Source organism: Lissotriton helveticus, chromosome 6, assembly GCF_964261635.1.
Source record: "Lissotriton helveticus chromosome 6, aLisHel1.1, whole genome shotgun sequence".
Lineage (NCBI taxonomy): Eukaryota > Metazoa > Chordata > Amphibia > Caudata > Salamandridae > Lissotriton > Lissotriton helveticus.
In genome coordinates, this window is record NC_136067.1 from 242,443,957 (window position 1) to 242,460,991 (window position 17,035).

The following is a 17,035-nucleotide window of genomic DNA, read 5'->3' on the forward strand; positions in this document are numbered from 1 at the left end:
AAAGGGGACCACTGATGCATCAGACACAATACATCACCAAGATGGCTGCATCTAATTCAGAAATGTACTCAATCCTCTCCTGGAATATGAATGGGATGGGAAGCAAGGTTAAGAGGGGACTAGTGGCTGCGTACTTCAAAAGGTTGAAACCTGATGTCATTTTCTTGCAAGAGACACACTTAAAAGGCACTAAATGTGGATTCCTAGGCAGAGGGGTTTATAGGCTTATGGCACACGCTGGATTCTCCACAGGGGCGAGGGACGTGGCAATACTTCTTAGGAAGAATCTGCCCTTCAGAGTAGAACGCACATGGGCAGACCCCAATGGCACGTATGTTGCGATTTAAAGGGGTATGGAATGGGAGGCACATCACACTTATTAGTGTATACGCACGACCTAAGCTCCAAAAGCAAACGATGGACAAGCTCATACCGATTCTCTTAGAAGCGGGTCAGATACCCAAATTATAGGGGGACATTTCAACGATGTTATGGACCCCATGAAGGACCGCACGACTATCCCAACTGGGAACCTTAAAGAGATATCGCTTAAACGGTTGGTAGACACGATAGCACTCACGGACACATGGCGTTGACAACATCCTCAATCTAGAGCCTATTTCTTTTACTCAGGGGCACACAAGGCCTTTTCACGGATTGATTACATATTTGCTCCAGTGGGGGAACTTGGGGAGGTCCACAGGGTTAAGTACCTGGTAAGGGGCCTCTCGGATCATTCACCCTTGTGGCTCACGGTGGGCGCCCGTACACACCGACAGAAGAGGGAATGGAAACTGAGCCCGTGGGCCATCACCCTATGGGAGGCCTCTAAACCGGTTCTAAGAGACGGGGCACAAAATATTATAGCACATAAGAAACGTGGAGATCACTGGGCTGGAATCCCAGTTGCTGCAGCTCGAGTCACAGGCAACCACGGGTAGTGACCCCTCAATGCTACGCAGACTACAACTCCTCCGGCAGGAATACTTTTCATTGGCCAAAAAAGCACAAAATGCGATACAAGCCATGTACCGGCGCATATATGATGTGGGTGATAAGACTGGTAGGTTACTTGCATGGCTTAGTAAGAAAGAGCTCGACAGTAGTTGGGTTGAGCAGATACAAACGGAGGGTGGTCGGCTCCACCTGAATCCTACCGCAATTGCCAATGCCTTTGCAGACTATTATGAGGCTTTTTACACGCAGCGTCACCTGGCCGAAACGTCCCGTATACAAACATATCTTCGTGATATACATCTCCCTAAATTGATGGACGATGAGTCCAGGATGTTAGAAGACAAAATCACAACAGAAGAAAGCGCGTCAGCGATTGGCCAAATGAAAACAGGAAAGGCTGCGGGACCCAACAGGCTACCCCCAGAATTATTTAATCAACATACAACACTTTTTGGCCCGCATCTCCTCCAACTATACTTGGAGGCCCATGAGACGGGCAACCTCCCCAGAGATTTGCGAACGGCCACGATTGTGGTAATCCCCAAAAAGTACAGGTCACCGCAAGAGTGTAGTTCATATCACCCAATCTCTCTCATTAATTTGGAAACAAAGATACTGGCTAGAATATTAGCAAACAGGCTAGCCACAGTCATTACTGGTCTCATTCACAGGGACCAATCCAGCTTTATTCCCAAACGATCGACAAGGCTTAATTTGAGGAGACTACACAATTGGTTAGAAGAGGTTCACAGTAGAGAGGATCCCCACCTGGTCCTCTCCCTCGATGCTGAAAAGGCATTCGACACTGTACACTGGCCTTTCCTCATGTCTGTATTGGAGGAATTTGGAATTGGTCCGATATTCAGATGCTGGATCGCTGTACTTTACGAGAGACCTGTGGCCACAGGGTTAGAGTCAATGGTGTTGTGTCACAGGAATTCCCAATAGGTAGAGGCAACCGACAGGGTTGGCCGTTATAGCCTTTACTCTTCGCTCTGGTGTTGGAACCACTTGCTTGTGTGATCCGACTGCACCCGGGCATTACGGGATTTAGGAGCGGAGAGGACGCAGACACTGATGAACCCATATCCTTATATGCAGATGACATATTACTGTATGTCACGAACCCTGAGAAGACGCTTCCCACAATTATGGGCAGCTGTGAGACGTATGGTATTAATGCCGGATGCAAGATTAATTGGGAGAAATCATACATGCATCCAGTGGGTAAGATTAGTGATCGTGCCATCGGCCACAGTCAACTCAAGCTGACCCGGGAGTGTTTTAAGTATTTAGGGATTTATGTTTTGACCAATGCAGCAATGGCGTTGGACCTCAATCTTTACATGGTGCTCAGGGAGTTAAGAGCGGACGTCGAATGGTGGGGGACTCTGCCACTAACGTTGTTAGGCAGGGCAGCACTGTATAAAAGGATAGTGCTCCCCAAAATTCTTTACGTATTACAAAATACCTACCAGTTCATACCAGTTGAGGCGTTCAATAAAATTGATCACCTGATACGCAAGTTTCTTTGGGAGGGGAAGCAGCCTAGGATAGCACTAGTCACACTGCAACGTAACCAATACAGCGGCGGTATCTCGCTACCTGACCTCCGGGCATATTACTGGGCGGCCCACCTAGTTGTTGTGAACGAGTGGCAGCATGCAGAAAGAGAACACCCCACATATGTACTTGAACCCATACAGTTTAATAAGCACCCACACACGCACTACTTATATGGAGGGAAGGAGGCAGCTCAACTCCTGACTGCGACACGGATTGTTATAACTGCCTGGAAACCGGCTGAATGACAAATGAAATGGGATGGCCGGATCACTAGGGAAACCCCACTCTGGGTCGGGACACGGCTTCAGGAAATTACAAAACGTTGAGGCTTCCAACAATGGGACCTACTAGACATTTCACAACTTAAAGATATATTATACCGTAAATAACTTGTCACGTTCTCACACTTACAGACTGAATATGACATGAACAAGACAACACTACAAATACTTGCAGCTGACCCACGCCTGGCGAGCGCAACATTTAGACACTAATGATATTCCGGAATATGCGCCACTGGAGGGGCGACTACTAATGGGAGAAATTGCAGAGAAGGCAGTTTCCTGGCCATATAGGACAATAATTAAACAAGCCAGACACTTTACGGAAGTTGCGGTTGAAATGGGAGGCAGAGTTAGGCGATATGGAAGACTTAGATTGAGAAATGGCACTGATGCACCCACGTGAGGTGGCCATTAAGTCCAGACTCCGACTGATACAATTTTAATATCTGCATAGAGCGTATTATGATAGGGCGCGACTGCACCGTATGGGGCGATGTGGGGTGTCGGTGGGTACATTCTTTCACACTGATACTGGGACTGCCCACGGATTCAACAGTATTGGGCCACCATGTTGGGAAGGTTGGTTACTGTCTTGGGAGTGACATTTCCACTTAGTTCACAGTTTGTTTTGTTGGGAATATCCACTGACATTGACCTCCCTAGACCGAACGTAACCTTACTTCAACTAGGATTAGTGGTAGCAAAACAATACTTGGCAAAGGCATGGGGGGCAGTGACAATCCCATCCCTGAAGGAGTGGGAAAAAGTATGGATATGTATATCTTGGGGGGAAAACACGGCCTATAAAGCACGGGGTTGCCCCAAAAATTCTGGAAAATATGGAAGCCATGTCTAACACACTATGGATATTCCCTCTCTTACTCAGTGATCCCTTATGGATGGTGTGTGGGTTATACAGCTGAAAGATGCCCACAACAATGTGCAAGATTTTAGAACAGTTACTAGATTGTCAGCCACTGTTGTTCTTATATGATGCAGATGTCTCGCTGAAGGTGCAAACATGTTTTGCTATTAATCAATGTCTTTGTAATGTACTAAAGAAAATGTTAATAAATGTATTTTTTTTTTTTAAGAAAATATTGCTGGGACAATGTTTTTGGCATCTTGTGAAAATATGAGAATGTCTGCGGAGGCAGCAAACTTGTAACAAGTGTTTTTAATAGATATTCTTTTTATGAATACTTTGGATATGATGGGGAGGGCAAGGGGCTCAATGGCTGCTATGTAGAGAAGGGGAGATAGGAAACAGCCTTGTCTAGTACCTCGCGCTAAATTTATTTTATTGGATAGGAGCCCAATAACCCAGACACAAGCTAAAGGCTGGGCATATAATGCAAATATTTGATGGATTAAGGACTCTCCAACATTACATTTGCGCATGGTCATATGAAGGAAAGGCCAAGAGACCTTATCAAAGGCTTTTTCCTTGTCCAAGGCCATAGCCATTGTTGGTGGTGATAAGGATTTAGATTTTTCAAATATGTGGCAGAAAAGTCAGAGATTGTCTGAGCAATGTCTACCTTTGACGAAGCAGGTTTGTGAACTGTGCATAAGGGATAGAAGAATTCTCTCTAGCCCGGATGCCAAGATTTTTGCGTAGATTTTACAGTCCAGGTTTAGGAGGGAAAGTGGTCTGCAGTTTATGATCTCTAAGGGGTCCTTCCCCTCTTTATCAATCACGGTAATAGTGGCTTCAAAGGTTGTACCTGTGTTTTATCGAAGTGAGTAAAGAGGGATTCTAATTGAGGGATTAGTTCATTCTTTTCAACATCTACATGAAGCCATTACCGGCACTGATCAATATTTTTTAACTCACATGCTAGAACTATGCAGATGACGCAGAAATACTCCTTAAACTAGAAAGCCCCAAAGACATTGTAAACTCACAATATTCAGTTGCCTCAGAGCCGTGGATCAATGGATGACCTGGAGCCATCTCAAATTGAATGTTTCCAAAACAGAAATAATCATGTGTGGCGATAGGAAATGTGTCCCACTCGTCGCCTGGCCTGACTTCCTGGGAACACTGCCTAATGTATCTAAGGAAGTACGAAACCTCAGAATTACCATGGACTCAAAGCTGTCAATGAATGCCCTAGTGGACAATCTAGCAAGGTCAAGCTTAGTTACTATAAAAACTGTGATGCATCTCTCCCACCCCTTCTTCCCCCCCACCTGGGATTTCCACACAAGGTCCAGGCTGCTATCTATCCTGTACTTTCTACTCCAATAGCCTCTACCGTCTTTAACAACTATGAAAGACTACAACGGATTCAGAACTGCTGCCAGAGTACTTCCACATGTAAAGTCACAAGCTCACATCTCCCCTGCCTTGAAGGCCCTACATTGATTACTGGCTGCCAGAAGCGCCACTTTCAACTGCTTTCTATCACACACAAAGTGATACATGGAACAGTGCCTCTCCATCAGGAATAGAATCACCAAATACATTCAAGAAAGAAACCTCCGCTCTAGATTGGCACCTCGCCTCAAAATCTCCCTACAGAAGAAAAAAACTATAGGTGACACACCCTTCTCTGTTGAAGCAGCCAAACTATGGAACTCTTTACCCCCAAACATACCCCCAAACGTATTCCCAATCTTATCTTCCGAAAATTACTCAGTAGTTGGTTATTCCCCATACAACCACCATAGTCTAACATAAATGTACAGGAAAATCCTGTGTATATAAACATTTATTTGGATTATATGTATGCATCTAGATATGTCTATTCCTTTGCACAAATGTGTATAATTGGATATATATATATATATATATATATATATATATATATATATATATATATATATATATATATATATATATATATATATATATATATATATATATATAAGATTGGTGGATTTGCTATATTGATTCGCACATCAATGTTAGTTTTCATCAGTCAAATCATTATTCCATTTTCATGCATGCCATACAATATAGAGTGCTACTTAGGCGTTAGATGTACATCCACCTAGAACATCAAAACGTGACCACCTTTCCCTAACAACAGTCAGGGCAGTGCGTCACCACAATGTAGAATAAAACACCAGTGCACTTCCAAGATAGTCACTTTGATCCATACGCTATTAAAGCGTTTCAAACACAGTCCATATCCTTGATCAGAAGCCAAATCCAACACAGATAGACGATGTAGAAAATTCAAGCCTTTATTTTTCATATGCTATAATCCACAGCCGACGCGCGTTTCGCCCGCTTCGGGCTTTCTCAAGGCTTTACAGCACACATGTAACAAAAAAGAAAAAAATATATGTATACTAAATCCAAATCTTGTATAAAAATTTCTACACATAAGAATTTGAATCCTCATTTTTACATGCACTCTTTTGATAGGTGTAATGACCATCTTAACCTTCACCATGTGAACAAATCAACAATTTGTGAACCACCCCCAAAAATCAAAGGGAATGGGTGTGTTCCACAAGTGATAGACCCACTTGGGATGAAAGAGGAAGACTACACACAATCCAAATCATCCAACCATCCTTGATATCTATCCCTATGTTTATCCATCATGCATGATCTCCATGTGTAGGTGAACCACCTGTACGCAGCTGCGTAATAACACCTTCAAAATTTCACATCTTTCCCAGTGTCCTGTCAATGTAAAAGGTTGTCTATCATAGAAGTATCCAATAAATGCCAGAGACCATCTCCCCCATGCATGTGACCAAAACAAAACCATGACTGCTCACCTTTTATCGTTCAAATCGAGTTAGTGAACTTTATTTTTAAACCGCCAAAACTGGCTTGCAGTGCTTTTTTAGAAATAGTTGTCAATATAGGATATGGTGATCAATGTGTTGCATTCTGTGAGTTTAATTATAGAATTACTGGACAAGAATTCAACCACTGCCACAACATAAAATAGATACGAGTATCGATTTGAACGATAAAAGGTGAGCAGTCATGGTTTAGTTTTGGTCACATGCATGGGGGAGATGGTCTCTGGCATTTATTGGATACTTCTATGATAGACAACCTTTTACATTGACATGACACTGGGAAAGATGTGAAATTTTGAAGGTGTTATTACGCAGCTGCGTACAGGTGGTTCACCTACACATGGAGATCATGCATGATGGATAAACATAGGGATAGATATCAAGGATGGTTGGATGATTTGGATTGTGTGTAGTCTTCCTCGTTCATCCCAAGTGGGTCTATGACTTGTGGAACACACCCATTCCCTTTGATTTTTGGGGTTGGTTCACAAATTGTTGATTTGTTCACATGGTGAAGGTTAAGATGGTCATTACACCTATCAAAAAAGTGCATGTAAAAATGATGATTCAAATTCTTATGTGTAGAAATTTTTATACAAGATTTGGGATTTAGTATACATATATTTTTTTCTTTTTTGTTACATGTGTGCTGTACAGCCTTGAGAAAGCCCGAAGCGGGCGAAACGCGCGTCGGCTGTGGATTATAGCATATGAAAAATAAAGGCTTGAATTTTCTACATCGTCTATCTGTGTTGGATTTGGCTTCTGATCAAGGATATGGACTGTGTTTGAAACGCTTTAATAGCGTATGGATCAAAGTGACTATCTTGGAAGTGCACTGGTGTTTTATTCTATATATATGTATATATATATATATATATATATATATATCAAGCTTTAATTGACTATTAGTGAAATAATCATGAAAGCACATACAGAAAAAAACTATTTAAAACATACCATATAAAAGTACATTCACAAAAAAACTAGTTGTGCATCAGCATGAATTGATCATTCGATTCTCGGGTTTAAAACCACAATTTACTTGGTCATAGACTTTCTGCAGGCGAAAACAATTTAGAACATGACGTATTAAAATACAGACGCTGTAAAAATCAGGTGGGCTACAGCGTAAATTGGCTAATCATTAAGTTCACAGGTTTAAAACCGTGTATCACTTGAACATAGACTTTCTACAGGTGAAAACCGACTTTAAAAATGTAGATATAGATGCAATTAAGAGTTCATCCCCAAGCGATCGTATGACCAAAAAAGCAGGGCGGCATAGTCGGTGAAAATAAAACATGCATGGTGGTCAGAGCTGAGGACTCATCGCATGGACATTTGATTAGCACTCTGGAATAGTCATTTCTGGCTGGGAAGCTGAGGGATCTGTGAATAATGCCCAGCCTAAATCGGGTAAGCAAGAATCTGTCGTAATCAGTGATGGCCAGTTTCAAATAGGGCTGCATCTTAGGAGAGATCAGGATATGTTGGTGGGCTAAGACAGTAATTTTGGAGATCTCCGAGTTAAATCTAAGATTTTCTACAAAGTGAAAACAGCTTCGTTTAAATTCTTTCTTGTCTAAGTTGGCTAAAGTAGAAGTGTCATCAAAATATTCCTGATGGCCCATTCTGCGCAAAAAATCTCTGAAATATTTAAGCCACCCAATACGAGAAACTCCATCCAGTCCGCAGCCATCAGTAATAATTTGGCGATTTAAAACAGTCTGCTCAGTAGTCCAAACACAACACCAAATAAGAATTGATTGGATACGGATTACGTCCATTATATACGGTAAACCAAGTTCTATATGACAATTGAAAGTGGACACACATTCCGGAACGGCCAATAAGTCTAAGAAATCTGTTTTCCACTGTCTGAAGAGTGGTCACATCAACGTGACCCCAAATACCTGCCCCATAGGTTGCAATAGAAACACATTTGGCTTTGTAAATTTAAAGTAATTCTGGGGCGGGCTTTTACCCAATTTCCTACTAAAATTAGTCAAGGCAGCCAAAGCCTTTAAAAATAACAATTTCCTAGAGTGAATGGCCGTGGTCCATAAGCCAGTATGATCGAAAAAGACCCCCAGGTAGGAAAAAGTATTGGAACATTCAAGGCGGTTTTGCACAAGAAAGAACGAGCGGGAGCTCTTACACCCTAGTTCACATTTTAAAATAAAGGTTTTAGAGGTATTGACTGAGAGACCCAAATTTGACATGAAATTAGCGAAACTAGAAATAACTATGTAAGCTAATCGGGGTGCAAGCCATAAGGACGCCATCGTCCGCATACATAAAGGCAGGGAGTGGACACTTCCCTACCAATGGAAGGTCCTGGCAATCATCCATCAAAACCTTCCCTAAGTTAATATACAGGGTAAATAGGAAGGGTGCCAGGATGCCACCTTGTCTCGCTCCTCTGCCAATGGTAAAGGGATCAGTGAGCTCACCCCCTGCCCCGTAACTAACTCTGGCCCTGGCCCCGGTATAAAATTGTCCCATAAAGGAATTGAGACTGGGGTCCACTCCCAGATGTTCCAAAATCACCCAAAGTTTGTCGCGGATAACGCAGTCAAAAACCGCGTTTAAACCCACGAATGCAAAGTACAAGTTACCTCCCTTGGCCTTAGTGTATTTTCCGATTGTAAGAACCAAGTTTAAGCATTGATCAATGGTCCCCAGCCCTTTACGAAAGCCATATTGGATATTACTAATTATTTGATGGTCATCTACTTAATCCTGTATCCTGTAAATCAATGTATTTGTGTTCCTAAGTGCAGGTGCCATTCATTTCCTTGATCCGGCCTATAGTAACCTTTTGCATCTACCATTACATCAGGCCTTCCCTATTAAACCGAATGTTTCTGGCCGGTAAACTCGAAACCTGCATATTTTTTCTTTCTTTTTGTGTTCAGTGAAGTGTCTGGTTGCAATTCTTAATGTTCCTTTCTGGTTGTACTACTTATTAATGTTGCTTTCTGGTTGTACTGCTTGTTATGGCTTTCAGTTGCTCGCATTTGCAAATTGTGTACTTTCACATTGCAGCAAAGAACTGGAAAAAATAAAGAGAGATTTAGAAGAAGAAAAGTTCATGAGAAATATTTTAGAGGTAAGTTGATTTGGTTCTTTGGAGACTTATTAGTTATTTAACAAGCAAATGGCTGTTCGTATATTTATGTGCATATTACTGGCAACATTTTTAGCCATCCGTAAATCAGAACGGCACTATATATTATTGTAATACCAAAGTCAGTCAGTCTCTCAAAAACAAGTAACACAACGTGGTAGAAGTAGTATACCAGCAACATCTCTACTGTGAGTGAAAAACGACTATTATAATAAGTATAATGTAAATTAGAAGATTTGGTAATGTGTTCTTGTGTCCATGTAATTACTTACCAACAAATTCCAAAACACTTAAGGTCTTAGCACCTTAGGAGTCCCTTCACAAACGTGGTGCCTTAGGTCTACAGGAATTACTAGAATAGAGTAGCTTTCCACAACCCTGAAAAAAATTAACATAACAATTGGTTTTCCATTAAGGGCTTGAGCGTTACGACAGTCTGTCAAATACCACTTGTTAAAGAGTCTAAAATGTAAATACTGCCCAGAGTGTGAACCTAGGGGGATCCTTGCAAACCTCTGGCCATTTAGCCTTCCCTGTCATCTAACTGTTTTTAACTTTGTTAGCATTTCTGCTTTGGTCGGGCCTTTCACCTGATGCCATTGAGCTCCAGGTTTAGGGAATGCTGCATATGTGTTGATGCTAAAAGAGTAGACATTTCCTTTAGCTATGCTAACAGAGTGCAAGCATGATTTCAGGTGTGTTCAGGTCTGGTAGCTGTATCAGACTCCCTACCTGCAGGCTGTATGCTGGCAGACGGGTGGACTCTGTTAAGTTCTGCCTTTTCCGAGAAACCTAAATACCAAGCGACAGGAATTGTTCAAAGTGAGGCCAGGCTCATCATACTTCCAATCCTGTTCCAAAGGTGAGCACCACTTTTGTATCACAAAATGCGAATTATGTAGCCTCAACAGTGCTTGAACTCTTACACCAGAAATGCTTGCTTTAAATTCATTCAGCTTAACTGCCTGCACATCACTTATCGCGCACCCCACGAACTGAACACTGTGCTTCACAACCACCTAATTGTCCTGCCCCAGATTTGATCTTGTTTATGTAGACTTCCGCCAATGGTTTTGAGCTGCCCAGTGATTGCCCATTTTTGGCTTGGGGTTGCATCAGAATTGGAGGGACCCTGAAATGGCAGATTCTCCATGCTGCAGAAATTTGCTTGCTCTGTCTGTATGGCTGGCGAGTGTTGAGGAATGCTGACATTTGAGTTGTCATCAGTGATGTAATATGTGACGTCATCAGCAGTGCATTGCGGGCGCGCGAGTTATAGTTAGCTTAACTAACTATAACGGGGAAATTTCAATGGTTTTGTATGAGTGAAATGTCCACCTAACTATAACATGTTTTTTCAGTGAATTTCTAAGTTTTTTTTTAAAATGCTAATTCCCAACTATAACGTGGCTGAAACCTATGGTTTTTTTCAGTGAATTTCAAAGGTTTTGTAAATGATAATTTTTAAATGTATTAATTGTTATATTTTTTATACTGATTTACTACATTGTTTTAAAGTATTTATTTTTAGATATTTTATTTTTTAAATCACATTACAAATTATTATTATAAATTGAAAAAAAATGTTTTTGGAAATATTGAAAATGTAATTTTTTTTTTAATTTTATATATTCGTTTAATGTATATATATTTTATATAGCAGGCAATGATATCCTATAGAAGGAAATTCAAGTTACTGGTAAGTACGATTAAAATTACTTTTCAGGATCAGTACTGGGCTGAAAGATGCTGCACTGAGGTCTCTCCTGATAACAGGTGAGTAATTCGGAATTCATAGTTCAGCTGATTTTAGAAAAAAAATTTAAAGTTCCAAAACTCCACACTTAGAAGAATTTGCAAGTGAAACCAGTCAATGTTAGCCTATGGAAGAAATTCAAGTTACTGTAAGTATGGTTACAATTACATTTCAAGCTCAGTAGTGGGCTAAAAGATGCAGCACTGAGATCTCTACTGATAACAGGTGAGTAAATCGGAATTCAGAGGCTGATTTCAGAGGAATATTTTGCTCAATAGTGAAGGAAGGGGGCAGGGCCTGAGGTGACTTGTGTAAACACGCCCTGTGGTGCGTTTTAAGTTAGGGAATTAATTCCTCTCCAGGCCAGAGGTCCCCTAGGGGCCAACTAGCCCACCAGGTACCTCTAGTATACACCAGGGAGCTGCGTTGCAGAGAGGTGTTCAGAGGCCACGCCCCTTTTTACAACACTCTGCAACGCAGCTCCGTGGTGCTTACTGGAGGTACCTGGTGGGCTAGTTGGCCCCTAGGGGACCTCTGGCCTGGAGAGGAATTAATTACCCAACTTAAAACGCGCCGCAGGGCGTGTTTTCACACACATCACCTCAAGCCCGCCCCCTCCTTTCACCACTGTGCAAATGCGCCCCGTGGCACGTTCTAAGTTGGGGGATTAAGTCCACTTGAATGCTGGGGGTCCCTGGGGGCCAACTAGCCCATCAGGAACCTCCAACGTGTGCAAGGGGGCTGCATTGCAGAGAGGTGTAAAAAGGGGCGTGGCCTCTTTACACGTCTCTGCAACGCAGCCCCCTGGCGCATACTGGAGGTTTCTGGTGGGCTAGTTGGCCCCCAGGGACCCCCAGTATTCAAGGGGAATTAGTTCCCCCTCTGCAAACGCGCCAGGGGGCGCGTTTTGCGGAGTGGTGCAATCCGTCACCTCAAGCCCCGCCCCCTAATTTCACCACTGTGCAAACGCGCCCTGTGGCGCGTTCTAAATTGGGGGAAATACACGTGTGTGTATGTATGTATTTATATGTATGTATGTGTGTATATATATATATATATATATATATATATATATATATATATATATATGTATATATATGTATATATATATGTATATATATAGATAGATATAGATATAGATAGATATTGATATATTACCTACTGGCGGTCGCCAGTAGGTAGTTATAGTTAGGACCTACTTTCCATAGGAAATCCACAGCATTCTATTTGGAATAACTTTGGCGCTGGTGGACGAATCTTCGCGAATTTCTCCAAGAAAATGGCCTGCTCGGTTCCGCTCCTTCCCTGAAAGTGGGGGCCGAGAAAAAAGGGGGGTCCCAAAACGTGTTTTCCGCATGCAATTTTCCGTAGGGATCTTTAGCCAGGGCTACAGCCCGAACGGCTGAACAGAATTACACCAAATTTGGCAGAGAGGTAGAGTTTGGTTCGCAGATTGGGCTTTTTGTTAAATGGTGTAAATCCGTTAAGTAGTTTCTGAGAAAATTACAAGTAAAATCATACCGATATCTAGAGACTGAGTACGGCACGCATACGGAAATCCGTTCAATTACGAGCACAAGCTGCATGCTGATTTGTTGTCAACATTCCAAACCAGGAAGTGTTGGCAGCCGTCTTGTTCGTCGCTAGAACCGAGTCACAAGAAAACAGTAAAACAAAGTTGAGAAATAAGGAAAGGGGGCAGGGTAGAAACATCCTGACCATCTAGGCTTGCTTAGGGGGTCGTTCATGAATTTTTAGGCTACATATTTAAAAAAAACAACAAAACATCCGTACAATTACGAGCGTGAGCTGCATGCTGATTGGCTGTCAACTGTCTGTCAACACTGCAAACCAGGAAGTGTTGGCAGCCATGTTGTTGGTCACAAGAACCGAGTCATAAGGAAATAGGAAAACAAAGTTGAGAAATAACGAAAGGGGGCAGGGTAGAAACATGCTGTACCTCTAGAGTTGCTCAGGGGATCGTTCATGGATTTTTAGGCTATTTATTCTAAAAAAAAAAAATGTGAATACAAATCGCGGCGTACGGGTACGGAAATCCGTACAATTACGAGCACGAGCTGCATGCTGATTGGCTGTCAACGCTCCTATCTAGGAAGTGTTGGCTGCCATCTTTTAATGAAGTATGCGGGGGTCATGGCCCCCGTACATGCCCCGGGGACCGCCACCTTCCTGGGGCAGTAATATTTAAAAAGGGGGGGTCCGTGACGGCACAATCCTCCCAGCCCCGGGGATTACCACTTTTCGGGGATTTTTAATGTTGAGATGGGGTTGTGTGGTCTCCGTCCTGGAGCTCTTGATGGCTCTGGTGACCACCATCTCTCAGTGCCGGCTCCTGCAGTGTCCCGGGGTGTCTACCCCCGGGACACTGCTGTTTGATATGGTAGGGCGGGAGCGTCGCGGCTCCCACTTTAGCACAGGAAACCGGTTTCCTATTTGAAAGAGAGAGCAAGTTAAGCTGCTGTGTCTTTCAAGTAGGAACGCAGATTGCTTTTCATTAGAGAGAGCAGCATATAAACTACTCTATCTGACAAAGCAATGCCGGCTCTCTTAGGACGCGGGGAGCCGGCTGGGACCATGGGGGTATTGGTGTTCCCCACACAGTCCCTAATGATATTTTTGGAGTCCCGGGTAATGGCTTCCTTTGCAGCTCCTTAAACATTCATACATTTAATTTCTGTAAAATCCTTTTTTTATATGTTGGGGAACAGAGTATTCCTCTAGTGACTTTGTCATCCATGTATGTTGTTTACTTTTTCTTTATTTGAATTCCATTTTATTTACAGTATGTTTCTACCTCTGTAAAGACTGAGTTCCACAGCATAGCGTCCGTTAGCTTTTTCATTCTTTTGCTTACTTACCAGTTTGTGTTCAAGATTCGGTGTCCAATTTGTGTAGCTTTCCATTGTGGATCTTTTGTGCAGCCTTCTTTTGTGTATGTTTTTTGAGTTTTTTAATTCAGTGCTTCATCCAGTGTTTTGAATATAGCAGTACATCTGTAGACATGTACTTTACTCCTTTTCTTTGCTTCCCTCCACCCTAATTGACAACGTAATGGGGTGAGTCAAAGCATGGCACTGGTGTCGTCACTGTTTTAAGTTTGCAACACAGTAGGTAGGATAAATAAATAAAGCACTTGACACAATGCAGAGTGACACTATTTATTGTATTTATTTTTCAAATGTTTTCAAAATAAAATACTCATGTACAAAATATTGTTGCTTTATTTGCAAGATAAATATTTAATATAATTCATATCAATCACCACATAGGCTGATACTACAGTAAAGGTAAAATGAAGTGTTTGTTTTTGTACAAGGACCTACAACATAAGAATTTCAGTATGGAAAATCAACAAAACAATTTGGAAGACAGTTTTGAAATTAGTAACAGTGTCATAGAAGAGCTGAACATACTTTTTACAAGTAGCGAGAATGAAGAGGAAGATATAAATGCTGCAGATATTAGCTGTGATTTCCTAGACTAAACCTTAGATATTGATTTTCTGGAAGCATTAGATGACATCGAGTATGATCATATGAGTTTTGAAATTGATAATCAGGAATATGAAATACATGATGAAATTATTTCAGAACCCCTATTAAGTTAGGAGGTGATTATAAGAATACATTTATTAAAGTGGTTTGAGACATTCTTGTTGCAAAATTTTAATCATTCAGCTAGTACTGAAGTATTCATGTTGCAAAGTGAGCCTTAGGGCATGGACTGCTTGAACCCCCTATAGACTATGTTTGCAGTTTTTCATGCACCAGCAAATTTGTCTTTTATACCTTTAATTGCCCAGTCTGTTTCCTTACACTTCCAGGAAACACTAATACACTTCTAGAAAAGCAGTAAGTGTGCAAATTTCTTACTGCCTTCGGCTGGGGTAGTTATTACAACAAAAAGGCTCGATAAAGGGCCTGCAGTTTGATTACAAATATGAAATAGAATAGTTGATAACCATAGCCAAGAAAGACAAAAAGTAGGTGTGTGTGTGTACATGTATATGGTGTGTTGATTGAGTGGAAGATGAATAATGTAAAAAATAAGAAAAGCTGCAAGTGTGCAAATTACCCACTGCCATTCACGGATAGTAGTTACCAAGAAGGCTCAATAAAAGGTCTGTACTTTGAATTAGAATAACAAATAGAAGATTTGATAACCATAGACTATACTGGCTTTTTTTAAAATATTGGTAGACTTTTATTAAGCTTTTTATTATACATGAACGGCAGGAAGTGTGTGAATTACCCACTGCCATTCACGAGTAGTAGTTACCAAGAAGGCTCAATAAAGGGCCTGTACTTTGAATTTGTATTACAAGAAGAATAATTGATAACCCCAGCCAAGAAAGGCAGCAAGTGTGCAAATTTCTCAGTGCCTTCGGCCGGGATAGTAGCTACAACAAAAAGGCTCGATACACGGTCAGAGGGGGAACATGGCGCCCACGTGCTAATCGGTAGCACTCGCCCTCACAGGCAGCCCGTCTCTTTCCCCTTGAATGGCGCAAGCTTTGGCTCGATGGTGCTAGGAAATTAGTGGCGGATTACTTTCCCTTCTTTCTTTCTTGGTGCTCCGGTTGGAAGGACTTGCGGTGGATGTGTTTCGACGGGGCCGCACGGTCTCCGCGCCCCTCCCTCCTGCCGCGTTGGGTGGAAGCAGCCGTGGAGATGAGACGCGGCCCCAGAGCGGCGGCCCGCAGTCTCCTCCGGGGCGGCGCGGGAGGTGTCAGAACCAGCAGTAAACCTGGAACTGGAATTGGTGCCTTCTTTTCGCCAGTGGAGGTGCCGTCTACGGGCTCGACCAAAGCACCTGCACAGACACGGGACGCAACTGGGGGAAAGAGGGGGGCTTCCCCTGTGCAGAAAGGACATACTGTGCTGCCAGATGAGGCCGTAGGGGTCAGGTCCCCTAGCTCAAACAATACCCCTGGCAAGAAAGGAGGTAGAAAGAAAACTAAGCGGGGCAAGGGCACACCGGTCATTCAGGCTTCACAGGTTGATGCCACAGGGGGCACCACAGGGTGTGCAGTAAACAGTGAAAGCACCGAAAGTATTGACAGTGTTCCATTTGGGTAGTAGGCGGTAATACTTGCAATCTTCAACCGCAGCAAGGGGTCAGTTCTGTTAAGGAGGTCAGACCTAAAGGCTCTAAAAAAGCGCAGAAAGCGGCACAAAAAAACAGTTTGGTGCGCATTACTCCTTCTCTGCGCTCGTTTTTTAGGGTTCAGCCTCAGGTTTTGAATATTATACATTAGGTGGCTTCTACTGACCCTGCTATTGTCCTTATAGGCCATAGTGATTTGGATAACCACTTTTCTGCCTCCAATACGACGCCCCTAGTGTTTAAACCTCCCTCTGATATATCCTCTGACATACCCTCTGCTACTCTAACCGCTTCGGCTGAATATATGGAACGGATGGAAGCCTCTGAAACATCTTCCGGGCCAGCCAAGCATGTGATCAGCCCAGATAACCCTAGCTATTCCGAGGAGCCACTGTTGGATCCCTTAGGGCTTTCTCTTTCTTTGCCGGCATCTTCTTAGCC

At 42.5% G+C, this 17,035-nt stretch overlaps 1 protein-coding gene across 2 annotated transcripts in view; it reads left to right on the plus strand.

Annotated features, from left to right (window-relative positions):
* CD2AP (CD2 associated protein) overlaps nt 1-17,035 on the plus strand; it is an 802,607-nt gene that overhangs the window by 721,397 nt on the left and 64,175 nt on the right. For both annotated transcript variants that reach the window (XM_078647692.1, XM_078647691.1), the window contains exon 18: nt 9,630-9,693. In XM_078647692.1, coding sequence (XP_078503818.1) covers nt 9,630-9,693 — 64 coding nt within the window. The remainder of the gene's footprint in view (nt 1-9,629; nt 9,694-17,035) is intronic.